The 27,958-nt window shown below is 37.1% G+C and overlaps 2 protein-coding genes and 1 long non-coding RNA gene across 6 annotated transcripts; 1 reads left to right on the top strand and 2 right to left on the bottom strand.

Annotated features, from left to right (window-relative positions):
• The first annotated feature begins 458 nt into the window (after window positions 1-458).
• On the top strand, window positions 459-3,938 carry LOC108739640 (protein suppressor of forked). 2 transcript variants are annotated; one of them, XM_018473633.2, is made up of 11 exons: window positions 627-650; window positions 720-911; window positions 1,033-1,065; window positions 1,566-1,663; window positions 1,734-1,962; window positions 2,036-2,194; window positions 2,257-2,448; window positions 2,554-3,062; window positions 3,124-3,318; window positions 3,380-3,675; window positions 3,733-3,938. In XM_018473633.2, exons 1-11 carry the CDS (start codon window positions 627-629, stop codon window positions 3,936-3,938), a joined length of 2,133 nt encoding a protein of 710 aa, XP_018329135.1. The 2 variants fall into 2 exon arrangements, with proteins under 2 accessions (XP_025829109.1, XP_018329135.1); XM_025973324.1 differs by having other exon boundaries at window positions 459-650; window positions 3,380-3,938.
• Window positions 2,334-21,234, bottom strand: LOC108739641 (nuclear speckle splicing regulatory protein 1). 3 transcript variants are annotated; one of them, XM_025973326.1, is made up of 7 exons: window positions 21,127-21,234; window positions 20,916-21,067; window positions 5,533-5,692; window positions 5,335-5,470; window positions 5,049-5,274; window positions 4,165-4,928; window positions 2,334-2,423 (listed from the first exon to the last, which is right to left on the bottom strand). In XM_025973326.1, the coding sequence occupies exons 3-6, from the start codon at window positions 5,541-5,543 to the stop codon at window positions 4,165-4,167; spliced, it is 1,137 nt and encodes a 378-aa protein (XP_025829111.1). In that variant the 5' UTR covers window positions 5,544-5,692; window positions 20,916-21,067; window positions 21,127-21,234; the 3' UTR covers window positions 2,334-2,423. The 3 variants fall into 3 exon arrangements, with proteins under 3 accessions (XP_025829111.1, XP_018329137.1, XP_025829110.1); XM_018473635.1 differs by lacking the exons at window positions 20,916-21,067; window positions 21,127-21,234 and adding an exon at window positions 5,772-5,814; XM_025973325.1 differs by lacking the exons at window positions 20,916-21,067; window positions 21,127-21,234 and having other exon boundaries at window positions 5,533-5,791.
• Window positions 21,235-27,079: 5,845 nt separating this feature from the next.
• Window positions 27,080-27,636, bottom strand: LOC112904089. Its single transcript, XR_003230888.1, has 3 exons — window positions 27,503-27,636; window positions 27,273-27,443; window positions 27,080-27,213 (listed from the first exon to the last, which is right to left on the bottom strand). It is a non-coding gene; the product is annotated as an uncharacterized LOC112904089 (long non-coding RNA).
• Window positions 27,637-27,958: the final 322 nt, after the last annotated feature.

The following is a 27,958-nucleotide window of genomic DNA, read 5'->3' as shown; positions in this document are numbered from 1 at the left end:
ACAGCATTAGTGACTTGTTGAAAATAGATGTGATTGTAAAAGTATAGTCCAAAACATACTAAATTAATCTTATAGACTTCACGAAAATATTGCTTAAATTTTTCAATAAATATGTTTATTTCTTGTTATATATATTAGTATTTATAATTACTTGCACTTTTATAGCCTTTTTTCATAATTAAAAACGTATTTTGACAATTGAACTTTTGAGGTTAGAGTTAGGTTAATACTGGATGTGTCTAAAGAATCAGAACTGTACTTATTTATAAAAAATTTAAATAAACGAATTAAATATTAAATATTACAAATAAAACAAAGAATTATTGTTAGCCGGCTAGTTGTTTTTCAATTAGTTGCATTTTATTCCTAATCCAAACAGTAAAAATTGAAAAAACAAATTACAACATTGAAAAGTTAATTTGAAATTGGCTAAATAAAGCATGACAGCTACAAGTTCATGTTACTTCACGTAGGCGTTTTGTCAGGTTAATAAAATTAATTTAATAATTTGTTAGCTTATTTTGAGTGCAAAGTGGTAATTATCCTACATTTTATTTAATGATTATCGTCAGAATACCAGTTTAAACTAAAAACTTCACTTACAACTTTAAACTTACGCCGTTACAATGACCGACGAAAGACTGCACATAGTAAGTAAACAAAAATTTATCAGGCACACATCACTAAAGAGTTAATTATTGTTTCATTAAATAATTAAGGATTGGGGAAACGACAAATTGTATAGAACTCAAAAGCAAGTTGAGAAGAATCCTTATGACTTGGAGTCATGGTCCATTCTTCTCAGAGAATCACAAACAAAACATATTTCCGAAGTGAGACCGCTTTATGAGCACTTAATTTTGATATTTCCGAGTGCCTCAAGATACTGGAGAATTTATATTGAGCACGAGGTAAGCACCGCTGGTATTTTTTGATCTAAATAATTAGAAATTGAAAACTATTTTGAGGTTAGGTTATAACTATTTAACTAACTTTGTGATTATTAACGAAATCTTTTTCCTTTTATTTCAGATGAAATCGAGAAACTTTGAGAAGGTGGAAAAGGTAGGCTGTATCATAGTTAAAATAAATGTCAAGTTTGTTTGTAAAAATTTCCTGTTACGATTTTATCTGTTAAAAAGAAGTAATAAACTTCTCTTGAAAATAAATGACGCTTCAAAGCAATTTATTTTATTTACTTGCCGTCATTGTTTTGAGTTCTAAACAAAGAAAATCGTTTTTTGTAACGTAGGTACATGGGCCTTAATTTACACTGAACATTATACAAGGCCGTAAAGTTACAAAAAATAAGTTTTCTGGCACAAATACTTCCCTTAAACCATTGAAAATGTCATCAAAGTAGTATACATTTGTCAACAAAATACAGACAGTGTGTGTGTCTATTACTCTATCCAACAAAAACTGCAAGAATAAATAAATTTTAAACAGTAAATGTGTTTTTCTAATGTATGTTTTTTGTTGACAAGTGTATCTAAACAAATGTGTCCGTAACAGTATTTACTGGACATCAAGTCTTCTTATCATTAAAAAGTTTTCCTCTACAGCTCTTTCAAAGGTGTTTAATGAAGATTTTGAACATTGAACTGTGGAAATTGTATTTAACATATGTGAAAGAAACCAAAGCATCTTTACCCACATATAAGTATGTAAAATGTTCTCGTCTTGTTAATCAGTGAATAAGAATTAGATTAAAAAGAACAAACTTCTTTTAGAGAGAAAATGGCACAAGCATATGATTTTGCACTTGACAAAATTGGAATGGATATTCATTCTTATTCAATTTGGAATGATTATGTTAACTTTTTGAAGAGTGTAGAAGCTGTGGGATCGTACGCTGAGAACCAAAAAATTTCTGCTGTCCGAAAGGTTTATCAAAGGGGTATTATTAACCCTATGGTCGGCATGGAGACGTTTTGGAAGGACTACATATCTTTTGAACAGGTTAAACATATTTTTTTTATTGAAATGCAAACGCGACTTTAATTAACAGACTTGTTAATGATTAAATTTTTAGGCAATAAATCCCATAATAGCTGAAAAAATGTCTATAGAACGTAGCAGAGACTATATGAACGCCCGCAGAGTAGCCAAGGAATTAGAGGTTCAAATACGGGGTATAAATAGAAATGCTCCCAGCGTACCTCCCACAGGAACAGCCGAAGAACAAAAACAAGTAAACAAAACACCTTTGAAATAATCACTAACACCAATATAAAATTGTCTCTACTTACCCAGGTTGAGTTGTGGCAGAAGTACATCGCTTGGGAGAAGAGCAATCCCCTGAGGACCGAAGACACCGCCCTGTTGACGAAGAGGGTCGTTTTTGCCTTCGAGCAATGTCTTTTGTGTCTCGGACACCATCCAGACGTCTGGTACCAGGCTGCGCAGTTTTTGGAGTACAGCTGCAAAGTATTACAAGAAAAAGGAGTAAGTCTTTTTATATAATTAAAGTGTTTAATAACAAATAAATATAATGTTTTTTTGTGGAATTTTGAGTTTTAGTGTTTTACATAATTTGTAATTTAATTTCAGGATGTGAATGCGTCGAAATTATTCAGCGAAGAGGCTGCCAATATGTTCGAAAGAGCTACGAGTAGTTTATTGAGTAAAAATATGCTTTTATATTTCGCGTACGCGGATTACGAAGAGGGCAGACTTAAATATGACAAAGTTCATCAAATTTATCAAAAATATTTAGAAATCAAAGATATTGATCCCACTCTGGCCTATGTGCAGTACATGAAATTTGCACGGAGGGCTGAAGGCATCAAATCGGCGCGGAACGTCTTTAAAAGGGCCAGAGAAGACGTCAGATCGAAATATCACGTTTTCGTTTGCGCAGCACTAATGGAATACTATTGTAGCAAAGACAAGAACATCGCCTTTCGTATTTTCGAATTGGGACTGAAAAAATTCAGCGACAATCCGGATTATATCACTTGTTACATAGATTACCTGTCCCATTTGAATGAGGACAACAATACGAGGGTACTTTTCGAAAGGGTGCTGTCCTCTGGTAGTCTAGAACCTGCAAAATCAGTGTAAGGTTTTGTTTTGTTTTACACAATACTGAAGAATCAACAAGTGTTGTGCTTATTACAGAGACATTTGGAATAAGTTTTTGGAGTTTGAAAGTAACATAGGGGATTTACACAGTATTGTCAAAGTGGAGAGACGAAGGGCTGAAGTTCTGAACAAAATAAAAGAGTTCGAGGGTAAAGAGACCGCTCAACTGGTCGACAGGTATCGCTTTCTGGACTTGTACCCGTGCACAGCTGCTGAACTCAAGAGTATAGGGTATGTAAAACCACTGCAAAATTCTTAACACTTAAAAGATGCCCTGTAATCTTTTAAACAGATATACCGAGGTTGTAACCATCACTGGGGCCGGCAGAAATCACGTACTACAGCAGTTTATAAATTATGATGAAGATAATGCCATTCCGAAGCCTGACACAGCCCACATGATTCCATACAAGCCAAAATCGAACCCGTTACCCGGAGAGCACCCTATACCTGGTGGTTCGTTTCCAATGCCTCCTTCAGCAGCCCACCTGTGCACCATGTTACCGCCCCCGTCATGCTTTAGAGGACCGTTCGTTAACATTGATCAAATGATCGAGATATTTAATAGAGTCCAACTGCCAGAAATGAGTAAGTGGTACAGAAAGCGCTCTCAACACGGTCACTTACACTTTGCTTTTTTTCCAGTTCCCACGTCTGCAGAAAACGGTGGAGATTTGCGTTTGTTCGACATAGCAAAATCGGTCCATTGGGTGGTAGATGAAGCTCAAGGGGGCATTATAAAGAGAAGGAAGAGAGTAGCGCTCGCATTAGACGCTTCTGACGATGAAGACATGATACTGCCGCCAGTCAACGATATTTACAGGCAGAGGCAACAGCGACGTGTTAAATAAACTTCTGTTGTTTATTTTGTTCCATTAGTGTCTCGTGTTCATATTAAGAGGACAATTAATTAATTAATTACTTAATAAATATGCGTGTGATGAATAAATCTTTTTTTCTGTACGTTATTTGTATTAGAATTTTTGTGAGATGAGAAAGACGAAAATAGAATAAAATTTTACATTTTTTAATGTTAATTTTTATTTCCAAATACTATAAATTAATAAATTAACTTACTTAAAAACGGCTGAAGGTCCCAGCTTCCCTTTGGGCTTTCCTTTCGAAATATCTCTTGACTGCTTCCTCAAAGACGTTGCCAACAGTTCTTTTCTTCCAAATGTCCACTTTAGGTTTTTTTTCTTTTGGCTCTTCAATTTCCTTCATCTCCTCTTCTTTGGTTATCGTTTCGCGTTCGTTCTCAATAGGTTGTTTTACATCTTCTTTTTTGTCATTAACTTCATCATTACAGTTGTTGTCAGTGTTTTCACTTGGCTTGGGCTCTTCTTCTGTCTTTGGGTTGTTGTCTTCGTTCTCAGAGTCACTGGAGTCTATGCTGAAGTCAGAATCGGCGTCCAGGTTGGAGGGAAGATGTGTTTGCATTTTCTTTTCTGGCACTTCTTCCTTTATTTCCTCTTCTGATTCTGATTTATCTCGTTTTCTATATTTCCTTTTCTTTATATTGCTTTTGGGATCCTTTTCACCTGCCTTTTCTCCTCCTTCAGCACCTTCTTGATCTTCATTGTCGCTTCCCTTTTCAGTCTTGACATTTGTTTCCTCATTGTCCATCGATGTATTAGGTTCTTCCTTTATGTTTTCTTCAAATAATACCTTCTGGTCATACAAGTGCCGGTAAAAACCATCCAAATTTCCTTGCTTGGTCACATCACCAATACCTTCCAAATACTCTTCTCTTTTTTCTTGTTCCTCCAGTTGTCTTAGTTCCTCTAGCTTTTTTCGATAAGCGGAAGTAACAAAGGACTCTTTGTCCTTATACATCTCACCTGCACATTTATAAATTAATTTATTCAAAACAGAATAAAATTTAGTTATATTCACTAATTAATAAAGTAATCACTTAATATGTACTAAATAAAAAAGAATACCAAAATAATGTAATTTACCTTCAGCTTCCCTCTCTTTCTGTACTTGTCTTTCAATTCTTCTTTCATTTTCCCTCTTACGTCTTTCAGCACTTTGGAGTAGTTTGTTTATATATCTTGGTTTCTTGTCCAGATCTTTCCTAGATAGTTTTGATTCAGTTCTTTTCTTGTCCATTTCATCGTAGATTTCGTCATACTGGTATACAGTTGGGTCCTCTTCTATTGCTTTCTCTTGTATCAATCTATCCTACAAAACAATAATATAGACTAAAATGATAACACAATGTACAGCCCCATTTATCTGTACCTGACGTTTGGTAGCTGTTTTCAGTCCTGTTGGTTTATCACATTCATCGTTTGAGTCAGAATCGTCCCCAAAAACTGACGATTTTTGAAGTACTGTTCCAGTGGGTTTACTTTTTGGTGGTACAAATAATCCATAACTCAACAAATAAGTAATTATTACATTAATTCATTAGCAGATTGTTAGGTATTGAATACTTACTGTTGAGACATCCTTAATTACTGAATGTATTAAAAGAAATATGTTTAACGTAGTGACAAATTATTGCAGGTTAGGTTGTAGAGGTTATGTCCACGAATAAATTATCTTGCAGAATATTATATCATCTCGTAATGAAGCGTACAAATAACGACAACATTATCTGTTAATTTAATAAAATTAATTAGTTAGGTCACCTTCTACCAATTATTTCATTAAATTTAGAAAAGCTTAACAATTACCGATAGAACAGAATGCTGACTCGTCTTCGCGCATTGACTCCTGGGAATATTTTGTTCATTAATTTGAGAATTTTCACACAGATTGCGCTAGCAGCTCAATACGCTGCCATAAATTTCAAAAATTTAAATTTGGGCAGCAAAACAAAAGTTTTTATCGTACTTTTGTTAATTTATTACATAAGAGATCATTAACATTCAGAAGTAAGGTAAAGATATAAAGACAAAAAAATATGAAAGTGTAAGCAAACGTATTAGTTTCTTTTCTTTTTTTCATTATTTGATATCAACAAATAATTTTTTGTTAACAGTAACAAATGATATTTTAAATGGTGTTACTGATAGATTATTATTAACGCTGTAATTCCTTGAAAATTGTAATTATTCATGGTTAATGGTAAAGTTGCTTAAATGTGTCAATTTTGATGCGTATATATAATATACGAAAATTCCGTAAGAAAGGGAAATATTTCACAAGTTTTTGAACTTACAATTATAATAGGTGGGAAAATTAATATGTTTTTAAACAAATTTTGTCTGATGTAATTGGGACAAATAATAATCGAAAACATAAAAAAATAATGGGTAAAATAGATCAAGAAAAATTATTGATATTTTATACACTTTACCACCTATTTATTTACTTTTCAAGATTCGAAAATATATTTACTTGAATTTACTTAAAAAGAACGAGAGTTAAATTTCATCAAACAACACAGTTAAGCAAAACGCAATTTCCTGCTTAAAACTTTACATAAATCACCCCCTAATTGCCGTATTCTTTGGGGTTCGCTTTTTTCTTTTAATTTTGTCCTAATATAAGAATACAGTATTCTAGCATTTACATTTAAACAGTTCTGAATTCGTTAATTCAAATGGATATCGCGGGATAGAAACAAATAAATGAATGTTTGATAAAATGTGATCGTTTTTTTTTGTTAATGATGATAGATGCCTCTTTTGTTTCGAGGGTCTGTCGACTGCACTTGTTTTTATTGTCATTGAAATAAGTAGGTATATAAAGAAATGTGAACAACTGAGTAGTTCTTCATATACGTATGTAATTCATGCGCATTTGGTAAAAGTGGGAGAAATGTAAGTAAATCTCCATGCGATTTAGATATCGAACTTACATGAAAATAAATAATAATATCTTAGATTGCATCTGTTAAGTTTCTCTCTCCCCCAATACAACCTGCTCCTCTAGCGATACATACGCGGTCCTGGGAGCAGTTTGAACGCCCGATACCATCTGTGTTAACGACTGATTGGCAACACTGATAGCGATGCCGTAATGCCAGTTTGATTTATAAGTAGAGATCCAGATTTGGATCATTGGAGGGTGGATGATGGTTGAACAAGAAGTGTACGTAACGTAGAAGGTCGTGTACCACGGGGGTGAATTTTAGTAGTATGTGTTGCACTTGGGGTGTGTTTGTCGGTACGCACGAATCAATGGTCTATGAAATTTATAAAAATGATTCATTTATAAACAGCGATTTAAGGGATTATTAGGAGGGGGTTAGTCGGAACGATGCGTAAAAATCTTATCACCACCGGTAAAATGTGATATATATTATCTTGAAGGACTTTTTCACTGGAGTTTGTGCTTTTTTTTACTGTAATACAAAGAAAAAGACAACTACCCTTTGACGATTTTCATTGCATTTTTTTTTTGCTTTTAACAATGAAGACACAATCATTTGTTTAAATAAACAACTACGCGATAGGCTGACAAAAGACGTCTGTCTCTCGACGATCATCAAAAATTTTCTTTTGTTTCTTAGTTTTTGTTTTTAAAAATGAAGCTACACTCAATTGTTTAAATAAAACTGAATATGCGATACATCGACAAAAGACGACTATTCCTCGAAAATTGCTTAACTTCCCTCCTGTTGCAGAAGACCATTACGCCTTTTGTTATTATAAGACACAAAAGAAAATCTTTTCAGATGATTTGTGTTTTGGCCAAAAGAAATTTGATGTGACATGACGACGATTTTTACGAAGAACACCCTGTACCTATAACTTACTATTACGTCGGGGTTCTATAAATTTTCGTAACAACCTTTACCATCCCGGGAAAAAAATGTTACTACCCACTGCACGATGTGCTATCCTAAGGGATTCTTTCGTTGGATTTTGTCCGTTCTTCTATTCTAATACATATATATATATATATATATACAGCGAAAGAGGATCTAAAAAATTGACCGCTAATTCAGAGGCACCGTCGGTTGTTATATACGCGAAAAAAAAAAAAAAACGCCTTACAACTTCAACCCCCCAGGGTGTCGTCTTTGCAATGTAAGTTATGTTATGCGCGAATCGGTGATGAATATAGAACGAAAAAGGGGACCGCCGCACCGCGCCTCATGTGGGGTTGACCATCGGGACTTTCCCGCCAACATAATACACGAAACAACCTAAATAGTATGTACACATATAAATGCTACCCTTAACTGTTCCCTTGGGCGAGCGAGGAAAAGTAAATGTATTCTTTGTTCTCAACTATGTCCTCTCTGTAACAAAAAATTGGCACGGCTGCTGCTTGAGATTTTTCGGAAAATAAAGGACGCAGAATTCTTTTTGGGGGGTGAAAATAGGGAGGGAGATGGCGAAAAAACGAAAACCGTGCCAAAAAGGTAAAAGAAAAAAGTTTTCAGGGAGGGAGATGTCGAAAAAACGAAAACCGTGCCAAAAAGGTGAAAGAAAAAGTTTTCTTTTTGTATAGATACGTATTTGTTTAAGACTTTTTTTGTACATATCTACCTATTTAACTATTTTTTTTATTAAAGTTCTTTTTGTACTGTTTTTCNGTTTTCTTTTTGTATAGATACGTATTTGTTTAAGACTTTTTTTGTACATATCTACCTATTTAACTATTTTTTTTATTAAAGTTCTTTTTGTACTGTTTTTCCACCAAAAAAATAACTTATTTTGCCTTTAGTTATCACTCAGTCCTCTTTAAATTTAAAATATTGTTTCGTCTTCTATGTTGTAGAGTACGTAGCTTCTGTTTCTGATGTTTCCTTGTGTTCTCTGTTCATTTGTTTTTATAAATCGTTACATATAAACAAATGCAGACGCAAGTGTTTAGGATATTCTAAATTCTGGTCGACATATTGACTGGCTTTTGTTTTTAATGAACCCTCGATTTTTCTTGCTTAGCAAGATGGCCTCTACATGGCACACGCATCGATTATAAACACAAAATTTATGTTCCAAGAAAGATTTTCCTTCATCCTCTTTATTTATCTATCAATCTTTAGTTTTTGTATAAAATATTTCTACACTTATTTCTATCATAAGTAAATCTTCGCATTAGTTTCTATTTTTTGTGTTATTACCACCCTCAATTGTTTTTTTTTTTCTGTTTAAAATTTCGTTGGCAGCTACTTGAAAGAACTTTTCTATCCGTTCGCCAAACGTTTTCGTTTTTCTCGGCACGCTTTGATCGTAGGCATCTAATTTTTTTTTCAAGAGGGCTTTTAAAGGTCGCGTTCAAGAGAGCATCCATCGTTTCGCGATAAGAGCCGCCATATTAAATCCGGCGTTATCAGCCAGCGATCAGCGATAGCAGCAGATCCGAGATACTTACGAGAGGAATACAGCGACGAAGACCAACAAAAGACGACGACGAAGGAGAAGAAAGAGAAGAAGATCGGCACGTCTCTTGCTGCCACCGCCGCCTTTGCATCGCAAAACATGTATCAAAAATATAATTACAAAGTAGGCGGTGTAGAACACGAAGCGATTACGAAGCGCGTTTGGTAAGGTAGGTTGTTATTATGTGGTGGCAGGCCTGCGAGCTGAGCGGCTGCCTTAAGCAACGCTACCGTGTGGACATCATATCGTCCTTCGTCCTCTTTTCTTCCTTCCTTGCTCCTTGCTTCGATAATAATAATTGCAGGCTACGCCAGACTATATGTATCTATACCTATATACTATCGTAGCAGGTCTGGACTTTGGCGAGCTTTTCTCTTCATTTGTTACTCCCTTTCTTTTTTTTTATCTTGTTTTCAACAACGAAACCACAGTCATTTATTTAAACGAAGCTATACAGCAACCGACAAAAGACAACTACCCTTTGACGATCCTCATTGCATTTTTTTTTGCTTTTAACAATGGAAACACAATCATTTGTTTAAATAAACAACTACGCGATAGGTTGACAAAAGACGTCTGCCTCTCGACGATCATCAAAAGTTTTCTTTTGTTTCTTCGTTTTTGTCTTTAATAACGAAGCAACACTCAATTGTTTAAACAAAACTTAATATGCGATACATCGACAAAAGACGACTATTCCTCGAAAATTTCCCTTCTATTGCAGAAGACCATTACGCCTTTTGCTATAATAAGACACAAAAGAAAATCTTTTCAGATGATTTGTGTTTTTCCTTTCCATTTTTTTTTCTCGTCCTGATCTGTCCGCTATGGTAAAAATAGCGGTGGGAAACAGTAAACATAATGCCATCAGCGGCAAATAAAAGTGGAAATAGTAAAACGGGGTCATCAAATCTTCTCTCCGAGAATTCCTAGAATCCCTTTGCACATTAAGCACATGGCTAAAGGTCAGAGGGGACGATGGTGACAGCGAGGCATCGTCGTCGCCGTCCACGACGCCGCCCGGCGACGCTCGGCGACTATACGACCGAGCGTCGCGACAGCAGCGTTACAGTTCCGTGATCGGACGTTCTACCCTCGTGTCATGCATTTAAATTGGTTCATTAATGGACGATCACAAACCACTTGCGATCTTTACTCCACTTTCGATACTCTCTGCTCATCTCTTTGGCATTACCAACCCCTACCACACGAGGGTAGCAAATCACAAATGTCGGACAGCAAAAAATATGTATCGGTATTCTTATCTGGCATTATTTGGATTTTAGATATGTTATAATAATAAATAAAAGGTAGAGGCAAGCCATTGGATTCATCCCTAACTGATTAATAGGTAGGTACCTAGGAGGCATAGGCCTAATAGAATTAATTAAAACAATTAATTACTCTCCTGGAGATTGTTAAGTTGTGTAACTTTGTTTTTGAAACTATCGTAAAAGTATACGTAAATGGTCTCTAAGGTAAGTACTAGGGTCAATTGAAAAGTCCCCGGCCTGACACATAGATGGCGGCACTAGAACTAAATCCATATGATTTTCCGTTAGTCCTAACCTTCAAAAGACGCGTCTATAAATTTGACGGCTGTCGGATCATTAGTTTGTGAATTATAGCATTTTTAGTGAAGCAACTTTTAGTTATTGTGAAAAAACTGAATAAAAAGGAATTTCGCGTGTTGATAAAATATTGCTTTTTGAAGGGAAAAAATACAGTTGAAGCAAAAACTTGGCTTGATAACGAATTTCCGGACACTACCCCAGGAAAATCAACCATCAAGGATTGGTATGCTAAGTTTAGACGTGGTGAAATGAGCACCGAAGACGGTGAACGCAGTGGACGCCCAAAAGAGGCTGTTACGGCCGAAAACATTAAAAAAATCCACAAAATGATTTTGAATGACCGTAAATTGAAATTGAATGAAATAGCAGACACTCTACAGATATCAACGGAACGTATACATCACATCATTCACGAATATTTGGGTATGAGATAGCTCTGTGCAAAGTGGGTGCCGCGCGAGCTCACTTTTGACCAAAAACAACGACGAGTTGATGATTCAGAGCAGTGTTTGAAGATGATCACGCGTAATAAACCCGAGTTTTTGCGTCGATATGTGACAATGGATGAAACATGGCTCCATCATTTCACTCCGAAGTCCAATCGACAGTCATCGGAGTGGACTGCACACGATGAACCCGCTCCAAAGCGTGCAAAAACGCAACAGTCGGCTGGCAAGGTTATGGCGTCTGTATTTTGGGATGCGCGTGGAATAATTTTCATTGACTACCTTGAAAAAGGAAGGACCATCAACAGCGACTATTACATAGCGTTATTGGACCGTTTGAAGGACGAAATCGCCGAGAAAGACCGCATTTGCAGAAAAAGAAAGTCCTGCTTCACCAAGACAATGCACCGTCTCACAAGTCAGTGAAAACGATGGCAAAAATTCATGAATTGGGCTTCGAATTGCTTCCGCATCCACCGTATTCTCCAGATCTGGCCCCCAGCGACTACTTCCTGTTCTCAGATCTCAAAAGAATGCTCGTTGGGAAAAAATTTTCGTCGAATGAAGAGGTGATCGCCGAAACTGAGGCCTATTTTGAAGCAAAGGACAAATCGTACTACATAAATGGTATCGAAAAGTTGGAGGATCGCTATAATCAGTGTATCACCCTTGAAGGGAATTATGTTGAATAAAAAAAACGAATTTTGCAAAAAAAATGTGTTTTACTATTTTAGGCCGGGGACTTTTCAATTGACCTGTTATTTCTTCGTGGTTCTGTCTTTCTCTTTGATTATTGGATCTTGGATGTCGCTATAGGGATGCATGTTCCGCCGATTTCCTTGATTCTAATACGTGCACATTGTTCTATTGTTTTTCGTATGATAGTTGATTGTCGTTTGTTCTGACAATAAGTAGTATTGTTCTTTGTAATAGATACATATGTAATCTAATTTGTTTTATGATTGGGTTGTTTTCCCATGCAAGTCCACTGTCTTATATGGAGTTTATCTTGAAGGATTGTCAGGTGTTTTTAATGATGACGATGCCCAAAATGTTGGAGGGTTTTGCGGGCATGTGGTGATGAATTGGTTGGTTTTATTGGTGCGATAATTTTATCAGTTGTTTTTGGTCGAAGTATTGCTCTAGGTGAAAGAAAGTCTAAAAACCTGGGCGAAACGTCGGACTTGGTTTAAAAATAAATAGATTATTTATTCGTTATCGTGCTCTGTTTTAAGCATATGTCACTTCTATGCCCTGTGTGCCCATTTACGTTAATAATAATTCTTTTCTTGAGGTTTTCCCTAAATATGACCCTAGCCCTTTTGCGTCTTCCATCCAAAGTACGCAGTATGTACGTCCTCAGACATTAATAGAGTCTTGGTGAGAGTGAGTCCTTCTAACGAAGTATATCGTTTTCTAGCCTTTGGTCAACTGGAGGTACTTTATTTCCCTCTTACTTTACATATCTGAAGGGCATTCCCCGATCCGCCACCTCATGGGGAAGTGTTCCCTAGAGGTGTAAGGATCTCCGGGAATATCATTGCTAATAAATCTGGAACCGTTCGCGAGCATAGAAGTGACTTGTTTTTATTGAAAGCGACTCGACCCTGCGCTATCCTTTGTTTTATATTCCTAATACTCCTTCCGTCCTGACTTATTTGACTTCCTAGCCAGTTCTTCTAATTTTTCGTCTCCTATCTTTATATTCGCTCCTTCCCTACTTTTTTCCCCTTGCATACCAGTATTTTTGTTTTACTTTTATTTATTTTCATACAATACTCTTTTGTTAATACCGCTTTCATTTTATTTAAAGCTATCTCTAGGTCCTCCTTGCTAGATGCTAATACTGCTATATCATCTGCAAATCTAAGCATACTAATCTTTTGCCCCTGTATATCTATCCCTGCAGTTGTACTGTCTTTAATGATGTTGATCGCGTCTCTTCTATGTATAAATTAAAAAGTAGCGGTGACAGTGTGCATCCCTGTCTGACTCCCTTCCTAATATTTACTTCTCTAAGTTGCATCCCCAGCTCTATAACTGCCTGTTGCTCTTTATACAAACTAAGTATCACTCTTGTATCTCTGTAACTCATCCCTATAGTTTTAAGCATATTTAACATCTTGTCCCATTTAACATTGTCAATAGCTTTTTCTAAATTTACAAGTCCTATGTACGCACTCTTTCCTTTTTCTATCGTTTTCTCTATTGTTACCCGTAAATCTAGAATGACCTCCCGCGTTCCTCTATTTCTTCTAAATCCAAATTCATCTTCCCCTAATAGTTCTTCCGCCCTTTTTTCCATCCTCCTCTGTACAATTCTAGTTAAGATTTTTGACGCATGGGAAGTTAAACTAATTGTCCGAAATGTCTCGCACCTATGCCCTCTTTTTGGGTATGGTTACTACCATGCTCCGTTTATAATCCACTGGGACTTTCCCCGTCTCGTAAATGTGACCAACTATCTTAAACATACTATTCCTAACCTCTTGCCCTGCATGTTTTAGAATTTCCGCCTGTATGCCATCTATACCTGGCACCTTATTATTATTATTTAAGTTTTTTAATGCTACTGTTTCTAATAGACAGAAAAAGTTTCAATCCATCTCTGTAAAGACGAAGAAAGACAGTATTTAATGCCATTCTAAGCAAAGCGTATGTTTAATCTAGAAAATTAGAAATTTTAGTTTCATCCTGATGGTCCTGGCTCAGGATTCAAGAACAAATTAATCAAATTATTTCGATGAACTTTGACACGTACTTAGGCCGCGGATAAAAGCTAGTGTAGGTATAATATATTATGTTGACAACTTAACTGCAATAATGCAGTAAAAAAGGTCCCTGTAATTTTTGGTACCTACATTCCTCCCTTTCGTAGGGGATTAGAAATTTTATCTCGCAGTCGCAGCCCCTTTCGCCCGACCGACTGACTACTACAGGGTAACTTTTTCTCCCCCGTTTTAAACCGCGTACCGTGTGCGTTGACATAGACAAGCACACACACACACACACACACACGTATTCACATGAGTGGACGGGTAAGTCAGTCGTCCCTAACCCACGGAAATGTCCTGTGCAGATATCAGCGGCACCCGACGTCATACGACACTCTTATCTTACACTACAAGCGATGCTTTCGATTTCATGAGCCGCTGGTTCTTTTATAAGTTGCTGCGAGGAAAAATACACTCGCGAATATCTGCCTGCCAGCGACAATTTTGTGATGAAATACGTTATATTGCTCGAAGATTGTTTTGAGATCGTCCTGTGTTAACAAAAGATACTCGCCGACCTAAAATAAGCGACGATTGTGAAACAAAACATACGTACGGTTGCATTTGTTTAAAACAATCGATTGCAGTTTTTAACAGAAATAGAAGAACTACTAATTTTTGTAAATGCATTATCTACCACCGCAATTTTCCAGAACTTTTTGTTTTTTCCACCCCATAAACTTCTTGAATCCTATTCACCTCATAAATCAATTACTTTGTTCTTCACCCCGTGAATATAAATCTCAATCCTGGTTTATCAAAAAAATACCCCATGTAACCCAATAAATCCCATGGTGCACTTATTGTTCCAAAATTTCAAGAATAACATCCTACTTATTACATGTCCACAACTTCATCACCTAATATCCTTCAGGGATGAGAGAATTGAAGATCAACTCCCCTGTCGATTTTCGGGAGAGTTAATTAGTGATCCCAGCAGGGACTCATGGAAAACCTTCGCTGCGGCTACACCCAGTTTCACGAACAGGAAATGTAATTTTTATGTGTGCAAGGGACATCACGATTTAGGGTGATTTCTTATAATTACGTTTGGGGCAAATCACAACAAGAGTCGGAAAAAGGGCAGACCTGTGTCTAGATGTTTCAAATCGCCGAATAAAACAAAAACTTGTCAATTATGAAACAGCTGAATAGTTACTGCAATTGTTGGCCAAATTTTCGACTGTTTTAGATTGATCGTTTTTTTTTTTTTTTTATAGTGTAGCATCTATTGAAGGAAAGTGACAAATAATACAAAATAATTGTCCATGGTGATGTACCTATTAGGTGTGCTGTGTACAGGTTGGAGAAGGACCATCTGGACGGCCACTTCGTAAGACAGGAAGGCACTGTGCACCGCGGTCATACGAGACAGAGCATAACTTCCTCCTGATGGTTCGGTGGGTGATGGTGTTGAGATGAAAGCCGTCGTCGTGGTCGTCGTCGACGTCGTCGGCGCTGCTCCCGCGTGTTGTCAGCGTCGCCGTGTGGCGCTCGATCTCGCTGTCTCTCGTGCCGCGAGCCAAGCGTAAGGAGCCCCGAAGCTGGCATTGTTGATAGCCGTCCCCGTTTCCATGGTAACGCAGATTAACGGGCGCAAGGCCCGATGTCTATTTTGTACAGCATCCGACATAAACGCGATCCAATCATTGTACAGTCGGAGCCAGCGTGAGATGCAACGTGGCCTGTTCACAACCAACAAAATTGCGCGAAAAATACCACGACCAATGCCGACGCCCCGGGACCGTATATGGGTCGCTGAAGTCCTGATTTGAATGTACGAAATTAAAAAAAATAACGATTCTTTAGAAACGTTCGGGATACTAAAAGGGAAATCTTTAGAATAAAGGGATCATCAGGGAAAAATTATTATGAGGGCAAATTGGTAGATTGGTAGAGGCCTAGACTGGTGATTTCTCCTGCGCAACTTGTACCTATTCCTGCCGGTGGGTCTACATCCAGCATCAGAGATGGAAGGACTACTGAAGAAGTTTGCCGCCACCCGTGTTAGCGAAACGTTAGGAAGCAACTTCAACGTAGGATGGCCTTTAGACCTGTATCGGGACGGCTCCAGTTATTTGTGAAAGATTCAAAGTTTACCGTAAAAAGTTGCTGCTATCAATTGTTTTGTCAGTAGTTTAAACAAAAAAAAAAAAAGTTGAATGTTTGTACGCGATTTTTTCTTGTTAGTTGTGATCGAGCCCGAAGCCGTAAGCGCCACATTCGTCCGCTAGGTGGCTTCGGAGATAGAACCGTCAGAAGAAGAAGGGGAATCATGCATATAGATTAGCTGCTTTGCCGGAGATTCTGCTTTTGCTACGTTTCTCTCTTCTTCTCTTCACCACCACTTACTCTACCTACTGCTCTCGATATAATAGATGCTGTATTAGAGAGATGCTAGGAACCGTCGTCTCTATAGTACTTAGTCATCAGCGGGTCTCTTTATTTTGTTTTTCTTTTTTTGTTTTCGTTCTTCGCTTTTTCACTTGTTTATTTTGTTTATTAATCTGGCTATCCATTAATCTGGTAATATGCTTGAAAGCAGTCGTTGTCTTATCAGCTCGAAGAATGGGATTTTTCAACCCCCTTTTACCTGTGACATTATTTCGTTAAATCTTCTCAAGAATTTCTGCCATAGTCAATACTTCTTCAACTGTTTTACGTAAAATTGTTTCCTTCAACTTTTTTCGTTCTTCACTTTTTCAGTTGTCTGTTTTATTTTTTGATCTAGCTATTCATTAATAATGATCGAAGCTAGTCATTATTACACCAGACCGATAAAAACTGAGGATTGTTTTTGGTACTTAACATTTTCAACCCCTTTTTGCCTTTAACATTATTTTGTTAAGTATTCTAAAAAATTTCTCATACCGAACACTACTTTTCGAAAGAGTACACTAACCCTTCCAAATTCTCCACCATTTCCCCTTTTCCCAATTTTTTCCCCGAATGTCCCCGGGCGGTCAATCGTTAGGTAATCGAAACAGAAGAATCGCGTTTCCATCTCCTTTCTTTGCCTTTCAATTAAATCAACTAAATCCTTCTCTGACAATCGTCGTCCAGCTCAGCTTTCCATGTCCTTCCGGCTGGCGCACGTTACAGGATAACACGTGGCGACACACAGAGAGAGCGAGTAAACAAAAGTCGAACGACCATGGCAACGACGGTTGACAAAAGCTGTCGAAATTGAAGAAGCCACCTAAATATTTAAACAGTGCGCGATCTCTGTTTGCGTAGACCCTTCAGGATACCATTTGGGGAAGTACCTATGTATAAATCATGTATTCGAGAGAGTGAGTGTAATACGCGTGATTTCAACTTGTTTTGATTGTTGGCGTTTAAGTTATTCAATTCAATGGCAAAGGGATTTGAAACACTTCAACGATTTCTTTTAATAAATTTGTGATTCAAGTCTTTCTGCCATCATAAACATCCGAAAACATAATAAACAAATGAACAACAAGTATCTAAACAAAACACACGTGTGCTGAATTTTTGTTTCATACCGACCATTGTTTCTTTCGTTTGTCAAATATCGTACGTCGATTTTTTGAGGCAAAATTCCAACTTATGCGTATGCCGATTACGGCCATCAGGTATAACCCCCAAATGCGTGTTTATTCCTGTTCAGTTCAATCCAATTTTTTTCCCACGTGGTGTTATTATCGTCTCACACCCCTTCGCAAAAGAGCAACCGTCAAACCAAGAGACAATAGGATTTAATTTCCACATGACTGAATCTTACTAAATCACAGTGCGATAACACCTAGCGTATTTCTGATCCAGATTCTACCCCCAAACCGAACCACCCAACGTTTCGGCAGCTTCTCGTCCCTCCTGCTGTGCGTGTTTGCGGTTGATGCGCTATCCATTTTATGGTTAACTTGGTTCTTTTATTATGCGGTTTCTAAGCTGGACGCGGATATGGTTTGGTATTATTAGGGACGAAGGTACAAGGTAGAAGGTGGTGTAGGGTGCTTTGTTGAGTCCCTGTACCTGTATCTGTGTCTTTGTATGTGCGTGTGTACATAATATAAACAAACGTATGTACACATGGGTAAGTATAGTGAGATTTAATAATGTCAATCCTAATAATGCGAAAAATAGACACCTATTGGATGTAAGGGTAGCAGAGGGACAATACATTGACAGGTGGTTGCAGTATTTGTCGTGCGTGAGGATGTTGTGCAGACCAGTGGATATTTACTTCTTTTTTTTATAAATTTCTACCATCATCATCATCATCATAGGGTCGTCAGTCCTAAGACTGATTGGACACGCACCTTCACTCTTTCCTATTCTGAGCTAATCTTCGCATATCCTCAGAACTAGAACAACCCATATCCTTAACTATGTATATGTGAATATTTCCATACCATGAATTCAAATTTGATACCAAACTGATAAATTAATTTTTGCAGAATCCCTTCGCCAAAAAAAAAGAACCCAAAAATGCTTAGTAACTCTGCCCACCAACGGAATAATGTTACCGTAAACATTCTTGAAGTTGGCGTTGTGTAGAGATGCGGTATGGGATTAGGGTAAAGTTCGATGTTGTTCTTCGTAATCCTGACATGATCCTTAGGTAGTCTCCCGATCCGACTGTCAAACGTCCGTTTCGACTACGGTGTTTATATGGGTTCGACCAAGTGGTAAAATTTGTTTGACACCTAGCACAATACCGCCGGTAGGATTAGCTCCAGGACCACACCGTGCGATTTTCTGCAGAATCGGCGGAAATCTCCTTACGTAGGTATCTAGGTATTTTATTCTATTCAATAAATCGATAGATTTCTACTTTTACCAGTCGTAATCGATAAGTTTTTGAACGAGAACAAAACGTAGAAAGATGAAATACAACCTCAAAAAAAACAATTTTCTAAAAACATTAAACCTACCGAAAAGCTTTTCTCAAAACTGAACCGAAATCAGAATACGTTTTAAATGATTGTTTTAATACATATCGTCTCTTGCTGGGCAGCGTCAGATGTTTTATAATTTCAATTTTCCATTGTTGGGGTTCTGGGAGTGCTTTATCATTTGTTTTTCCAATTGCAAGATATTTTCAAATGTTTATTTCAATATGTTGGATTTTGTCAGCTGTTTTCTTTTCTCTGTTGTTTCTTCGAGTGTTTTTGTCGTATTGTTTAGATTTCAAATGTTATGGTCTTACGTTTCGTCAGAGTAGCTGATCATTAATTCTGCCAAGAATTTATTTATTCGTTTAATTTAAAATAAATTATTGTTGTTGAGACGTGGATTTTTCGATTTCTCCTTCTCGAAAAACAAAAAAAGAAGTGGCAGTCAATAAACCAACAATTTGCAGTGAGTTCACGTGTAATCTGAGTACCATGAGGTGTTGTTTGTTGTATGTTCGAGATGAAGAAGTCTTTTGCTATTGGTCGGTTATATGTCTCCTCCTATACTAACGTGTCGGCCTACAGGCTCCTGACTTGTAAGAAGAATGGCTAAGAAGTCTTGCTTTAGTTACTGTTGCCAGAGACAAACAAAATTTCTTCTTTTTTTTTTTGTTTCTTTCGTTTTTTACGAAAAATAAACAGATGAAGTTTTTCAGAAACAAAAGAAAACATCAACAAAAGCATTGCACGGGCATCGTCTGTCAACTTTTTTGTTGTTTAAAGAAGAACGTCACCCTTACAAATTATGATAAGAAATAGTCACCCTGTATACTCTCTGGTACTTAACATCACACGATTTTTGGTCATTATTCTTTATATCGAAGTATTAGATAAATATATCTATATTTATTTCTCTTTGCCCACGTCTTCAATATTAAACGTCAGCGTTATCGCCAAGCGAGGGTGACGTCTCAGGAAAACGATAACGGCGGACGTCGTCGATTGCAACTTTTTTATCTTCATTACATAACATTGGACACGTGTTCGAGATCCCACTACAAACGATAATGTCCGTCATAAAACCGAACAATATTACGATAGATAATGCACGACATCACACCCCGCTACTGACCTGTCTCCCTTCGTCTGTTTCAACCCCCAAAGTCGAACAAAAAACAGTCGTATCTATCCATAAAAAAAACGCATTATCTAATACTCTTTACAAATCACAAGAAAATATGAAGAAGAAGAACGGACGAATGCCAGAAACGTCGTCGTGAAGACTTTTGTCAGAGTGATTATTATTTACTTATAAGTTACGCGTATAGGTACATATATATATATATATGCATGTGTGGCGTACATAAAGGTGTTTTTGTTGTGTGTGTTTGATATCCGCAGTGCGCAGAGTTCGTTTGCGCCCCGACGATTCCCCAGACGCCTCTTGGCCTTATGCCGACGCTCGGCGTCGCACAGATTGTGCACAATGATGTTTCAACGCATACATAGCGTCGTCGAGAAGCTACCGCTGGGAATTAACCGATAACATATACATATTATGTAACTAACATCCGTACATTAGGTACAACACAAACAACATATTATTTTCGACATACTTAACGAGAATTGAACACAAACAAAAGAAGATCATGTTATACATATATACCTACTTATTAGTAGGCACGCATTACATATATATAGACTAGTGGCGAAAGTTCAGAACTGAATTTCTTTTCCGTGCAATTATCTCCCTTGTAAAATAGGACGTGAAATACAAAAACATAAAAAACAAATGCCGACGACAGAAGACGACCTATCAGTTGAAAACAATTGCACGATAATACATACTAACAAACTAATGGTTACCTAGGTTTGTCTAACATACCTGGGTTCTTCATCGAAATCCCAGATTTTGTCCCGTTTTGTCGCTTCTTGCTACACGCCGAGACTCCGCGGTGAGACTGTCCTAACCATTTAGTATGCCGATAGTAGCAATCCGATAAAACATTTGCAGCACACATTAGACTGAGCCATGAGCTGAAAACAATTGCACGATAATACGTGCAAACAAACGAAAACTACAAGCAAATGCTTACCTAGCTTTGTCTAACGTAGCTGGGATCTCTATCGAAATCCCAGAATTTGTCTCGTTTTGTCGCCTCCTACGACACGCCGAGACTCAGCGGTGAGACTATTCGTACCCCGGTCTCACACGGGAAAAACATGTGAATATCTAAAAACAGAAAATAAATATTCGATACTATCGTATTATTATGCTACATTTTAGTTGTTGCGATGGTAGGAATTTTAATATCTAAATCAATGAGCTATATAAATTTTTAATTTTGTTTATTGTTTTGTTTTGAATGTTGATTCTAATAGCATATTGGGTCAAGAAGACAATTTTTTAATAAGAGATGTTCCTATATAATTACACTGTTAACTTACAGAACTACCCCATTCCCTTGTGGATTTAAAAACGAATTTACCCAAAAATTCTTTAATAACCTTAATAATAAAACAATTAATAATTACAATTATTAATATAAATTCACGTTTTTTTCCTTTTTCTTATTTGTAATTGGCAGATATACGATTCTATATAGATATGTTTTGTATAAACATGTTTCTTGTTCTGAAGGTTTTCAATTAAAATTTCTTACGTCGCTGTTATTCGTATTTCGAAAACCTAAAAAAAGAAAACAGTAGGCAGATGTATTAGATAGATGCACACAATTTTGTGTGTGTCATCGTGAAGGTGTTGTCATCACAATAGCCGAAATGTGTCGGATTTTCTCACATAATTTCGGTCTACCGAGGATGAATGATACGTAACTTCTTCTTGTTTTACGCATTCACCTCTTGGGAGGCCGTGACTGTCCAACTGTGTCCACAGACAGTCTTCAGAGGCGCAACAAAAGAACGACAAGAAATATGCATCAATAACGAATCTCTGCTGTCTTGTCATTTGTTTCAACAAGAAACAACAGAAAAAACAAAATCTACATATACTGAACCTATTATCTTACTTATATTTTCGGAAAATTTAAAACGATTACCGTCAATTGTTTGATTTTAATGCGACAGGTGAATCTCAATCATAATAAACAAACATGCAATTTCGTTTTATTACAGATAGGTAGGTACATATACGTAAATGCAGTTGATAGTTTTTGTTTTTTAGTTTATTGAAATAAATGAATGTGAGAATTTATTTGTTTTATAGCGGCGCCACTGGCGATTTTTCGTCATTTTCCCCGTTTTCTGTTACGTCGATGGCACGTTGGCGTTCACACGCTCGGTCTGCCAATCAAGAGTTAAAATTGACAAGCGTATCGTGACGATATGTTGTTGGTGCGAAGGCGAAAAAAAAAACAAACAGAAAAAAGCGTCAGCGTAAAACATGCCCGAATTTCGAACCGATAGAGACCCCACATTCGGTCCTAAATAGATTTTTCCGAAAAAGTGCTCGACACGCTCTGTGAATCGCAGGCCTTGTTAAGATTTTGTTTTGAAATACACGGCAATAGTTAAGATTTTGTTTTCAGACACAGTCAGTTGTTGTGGTTTTGCTTTAAAACGTAGGCAGCCACACGATCCAAAACATAATCAATCGTTCAGATTTTGTTTAAAAAAAAAGAGACATTCGTTATGATTTTGTTTTAAAACAACGAATCATTAAGATTTTGTTTTAAAACGTAGCTAAACCGTTTACGATTTTGTTTTAAAACGCAACTGCCTACGATTTACACTACCACGAATACGATGTAGGAAAGGTAATTTTACTTTTTCTCAGGGTGTTTTTCCCAATACGTTCCTGCAATAATTTCGCCGCATCAGGTCCTGTCAGTCGCAGGTCCTTGCCTGTTCGTGAAACTTTGTACGACGGCTACGACGACGCCGACGACAGTGGCGCTGACGCGTTTCCTTTCGCTACCCTTCGCCTCTACGTCCATCTAGTCGTCTGGCCCACGTCATCTATGTTCACATGCATGTCTACGTTTAGCACGTGCGTGTTTGGGGGCGCACGCGGCCCACTAGATTAGGACGTTAGTTACGCATTTCTATCCCAAAATTATTAAATCGGGTGCGGCGATATCCGCCACCGAAAAGTTTTCCTTTTTTTCTTCTTCTACCCCCAATAGATACCCAGACATACATAGTTAAGAAAACTACCCTTAGAAAAACGTTTCAATTTTTGTTTCCCTTATATTTTTAAGCCGTCGATGGCCGGAGCCTCCAGAGAGAGTTCGAGTTACAAATCGTAACATAACCCAATTTATTCCGGCATGAATGAAGCACTTAATTTGCAGTTAAAAAGGGCCCCAGTGTGTGTCAAAAATTAACCTCAATGCGTGTAATGTATGTAGGCACGTGATGGAGGGAGAATCGGGGACCAAATTGTGCTGTCGCCGTTGCTGCTGCTGCAGCCTGTGATGTTGCAACCCCCTCCCTGTTACACGCGCACACCCCGTTGACGTGTGCTAGAGATTAGGAAAACAAAAGACGTATCTCGATCAGTGCAAAACACACACACACACACACTAATGTATATATGCATGCAAGACGCAAAGGGTGTTCAATTTTTTCAGAGACGTGTATTCTTTCAAACAAAGGCGATTTTCAACTTTTTAGATATAAAACAAATGAATCAATATCCAATTCCACGAGAACGAAATGAGAAAGCAAGTCTAACTAAGAACAAGACTGTCCCAGTCTAGTCTTAGTCTTGATCTTACATTTTTGGACTAGTCAAAAACCAAGACAATAATAGTCATGTGGTGTTATTCTTCTTCATTAGTAATATGTACGTAAACGCCCTGTACACATGTAGTGAGTACATAATATACAGAGTGCTGTCTTCACCCTTACGTATCTATCTATCTAATAAGGGGGTGGTGTAATTATTGTTAACATAATTGGTCGCTCTGCAATAATTTTTTTTCTCCGCCTGGGCCAGCCAGTCACTTTTATGATAAATTATCACGGGGTTCAATTTGCCCTGTGTGCGTCGTGGGGCTTTTAATAAGGGCATGCGGTCATGTCACAACCACTCATCGCAGTAAGTACCGTTTTTGGCCGCTAGTAGATTTATAATCCCTCGATGACTACACCGATTTTCCTTTACATCGCATCATTACCTTGTGCGATACCAGGGAAGGAACTAACAATGAGCTTGTTATCCTTTTTTTTAACCTTTTTTGTTATTCTTCGTTACAGGGGTATATATTAGTTATTAGATAATTGCGTTTGTATTTTTGTTGTTTAGTTATTTAGAGGACTTTTGTATAGTTATAGCATTTTACCTTCTCCATTGTTGAGTTTCTTCAAATGTTTCATAACGACTTTCTTCTATTGATAGGTTGCTTCAAACATTTTATATTTTGTTTCGATTTTGTCAACTGTTTTATAATTGCTTGTTATTTTTTACAGATAGTCATTATTTTGTTCAAAGTTGGCATTTGTTTGGTGTTTTGTTTATTTCTTTGTTATTTTTTGTTTTAGTTTCTTACTCTGTACCATTGTAAGGTAATGTATAATATTAGGAACGATATCCTCGAAATTGTTTTGCCTTAGTTTGCTTCGCAACCAGAAAGTTGCTAATACATTTCGTAAAACTCATTTGCCAAATAAGCAAAAAGTTACGCTTTCACGAAATTATAATCCATTGTACCTATTGTACTTATACGGCGTCTACCAGAATTCTAGTACTGCTAGAAGTATAATCCTCGGAGTCTTTTCTTCTTTTTTTTTATTTTCGAAAAGAAATTGCGTACGTACGGTTTACCTCTTTTTAATAATGCAGGTTAATTATCGCGTAAAATTTTCGATTTGCCCAGTTCAAGAACGAACGGTTTCTCCTATTGTTATCAAAAGAAGAAATTTCTTCGAAAATATGAGAATAATCCAACAGTTTCAGTTTTTCAGTTGCAACGAACATTTTCATGCCATGAATTCAAAATTGATACCAAGATGACAAATTTATTTTTGCAGAACCCCTTGCCAAAAAAAGAACCCTTAAATGCTTAGTAACTCTGTCTACCAACGGCATAATGTTACTGTAAAAATTCTTGAAGTTGACGTTGTGTAGAGATGCGGTATGGGATTAGGGTAAAGTTCGATGTTGTTCTTCGTAATCCTGACATGATCCTTAGGTAGTCTCCCGATCCGACTGTCAAACGTCCGTTTCGACTACGGTGTTTATATGGGTTCGGCCAAGTGGTAAAATTTGTTTGACACCAAGCACAATACCGGTAGGATTAGCTAAAAGATCGCACCGTGCGATTCAGTTCAATCTAATCTAGGTTTACCTCTACTCCTCTTAACTCCCGTTTCTGTCTATAATGTCTTTGACAGACCTTCATGCCTATCTCGTCTATTTTTTATTGACTTCCACAGACTCCTCTGTTCTCTTATTCTTTCCATTATCCCTTCATTTCTAACTTTCTCTATCCAAGATATTCTCATCATTCGTCTGTAACACAACATTTCGAAAGCTTCTAATCTTTTGTTTTTAGCCGGGTCCACCGTCCATGTTTCGCATCCGTACAGGGCCGCGCTTCCAACATACACCTTTAACAATCTTTTTTTGTTTTACTTTTATTTATNGCAGTGAGTTCACGTGTAATCTGAGTACCATGAGGTGTTGTTTGTTGTATGTTCGAGATGAAGAAGTCTTTTGCTATTGGTCGGTTATATGTCTCCTCCTATACTAACGTGTCGGCCTACAGGCTCCTGACTTGTAAGAAGAATGGCTAAGAAGTCTTGCTTTAGTTACTGTTGCCAGAGACAAACAAAATTTCTTCTTTTTTTTTTTGTTTCTTTCGTTTTTTACGAAAAATAAACAGATGAAGTTTTTCAGAAACAAAAGAAAACATCAACAAAAGCATTGCACGGGCATCGTCTGTCAACTTTTTTGTTGTTTAAAGAAGAACGTCACCCTTACAAATTATGATAAGAAATAGTCACCCTGTATACTCTCTGGTACTTAACATCACACGATTTTTGGTCATTATTCTTTATATCGAAGTATTAGATAAATATATCTATATTTATTTCTCTTTGCCCACGTCTTCAATATTAAACGTCAGCGTTATCGCCAAGCGAGGGTGACGTCTCAGGAAAACGATAACGGCGGACGTCGTCGATTGCAACTTTTTTATCTTCATTACATAACATTGGACACGTGTTCGAGATCCCACTACAAACGATAATGTCCGTCATAAAACCGAACAATATTACGATAGATAATGCACGACATCACACCCCGCTACTGACCTGTCTCCCTTCGTCTGTTTCAACCCCCAAAGTCGAACAAAAAACAGTCGTATCTATCCATAAAAAAAACGCATTATCTAATACTCTTTACAAATCACAAGAAAATATGAAGAAGAAGAACGGACGAATGCCAGAAACGTCGTCGTGAAGACTTTTGTCAGAGTGATTATTATTTACTTATAAGTTACGCGTATAGGTACATATATATATATATATGCATGTGTGGCGTACATAAAGGTGTTTTTGTTGTGTGTGTTTGATATCCGCAGTGCGCAGAGTTCGTTTGCGCCCCGACGATTCCCCAGACGCCTCTTGGCCTTATGCCGACGCTCGGCGTCGCACAGATTGTGCACAATGATGTTTCAACGCATACATAGCGTCGTCGAGAAGCTACCGCTGGGAATTAACCGATAACATATACATATTATGTAACTAACATCCGTACATTAGGTACAACACAAACAACATATTATTTTCGACATACTTAACGAGAATTGAACACAAACAAAAGAAGATCATGTTATACATATATACCTACTTATTAGTAGGCACGCATTACATATATATAGACTAGTGGCGAAAGTTCAGAACTGAATTTCTTTTCCGTGCAATTATCTCCCTTGTAAAATAGGACGTGAAATACAAAAACATAAAAAACAAATGCCGACGACAGAAGACGACCTATCAGTTGAAAACAATTGCACGATAATACATACTAACAAACTAATGGTTACCTAGGTTTGTCTAACATACCTGGGTTCTTCATCGAAATCCCAGATTTTGTCCCGTTTTGTCGCTTCTTGCTACACGCCGAGACTCCGCGGTGAGACTGTCCTAACCATTTAGTATGCCGATAGTAGCAATCCGATAAAACATTTGCAGCACACATTAGACTGAGCCATGAGCTGAAAACAATTGCACGATAATACGTGCAAACAAACGAAAACTACAAGCAAATGCTCACCTAGCTTTGTCTAACGTAGCTGGGATCTCTATCGAAATCCCAGAATTTGTCTCGTTTTGTCGCTTCTTGCTACACGCCGAGACTCCGCGGTGAGACTGTCCTAACCATTTAGTATGCCGATAGTAGCAATCCGATAAAACATTTGCAGCACACATTAGACTGAGCCATGAGCTGAAAACAATTGCACGATAATACGTGCAAACAAACGAAAACTACAAGCAAATGCTTACCTAGCTTTGTCTAACGTAGCTGGGATCTCTATCGAAATCCCAGAATTTGTCTCGTTTTGTCGCCTCCTACGACACGCCGAGACTCAGCGGTGAGACTATTCGTACCCCGGTCTCACACGGGAAAAACATGTGAATATCTAAAAACAGAAAATAAATATTCGATACTATCGTATTATTATGCTACATTTTAGTTGTTGCGATGGTAGGAATTTTAATATCTAAATCAATGAGCTATATAAATTTTTAATTTTGTTTATTGTTTTGTTTTGAATGTTGATTCTAATAGCATATTGGGTCAAGAAGACAATTTTTTAATAAGAGATGTTCCTATATAATTACACTGTTAACTTACAGAACTACCCCATTCCCTTGTGGATTTAAAAACGAATTTACCCAAAAATTCTTTAATAACCTTAATAATAAAACAATTAATAATTACAATTATTAATATAAATT

This window comes from Agrilus planipennis, unplaced genomic scaffold (genome assembly GCF_000699045.2).
Source record: "Agrilus planipennis isolate EAB-ADULT unplaced genomic scaffold, Apla_2.0 scaffold162, whole genome shotgun sequence".
NCBI lineage: Eukaryota > Metazoa > Arthropoda > Insecta > Coleoptera > Buprestidae > Agrilus > Agrilus planipennis.
This window is presented reverse-complemented; position numbering and strand designations above follow the sequence as displayed.

Excerpts from the sequence above, each read along its gene's own strand:
- LOC108739641 (XM_025973326.1), bottom strand. Across the intron at positions 5,275-5,334 it reads AAACAGCTACCAAACGTCAG|GATAGATTGATACAAGAGAA; the intron begins GTACAGATAAAT and ends ATTGTTTTGTAG. Across the intron at positions 4,929-5,048 it reads GAAAGAGAGGGAAGCTGAAG|GTGAGATGTATAAGGACAAA; the intron begins GTAAATTACATT and ends ATAAATGTGCAG.
- LOC108739640 (XM_025973324.1), top strand. The coding sequence starts at position 627 with ATGACCGACGAAAGACTGCACATA. Across the intron at positions 1,664-1,733 it reads GCATCTTTACCCACATATAA|AGAGAAAATGGCACAAGCAT; the intron begins GTATGTAAAATG and ends AACTTCTTTTAG. Across the intron at positions 3,063-3,123 it reads CTAGAACCTGCAAAATCAGT|AGACATTTGGAATAAGTTTT; the intron begins GTAAGGTTTTGT and ends TGCTTATTACAG.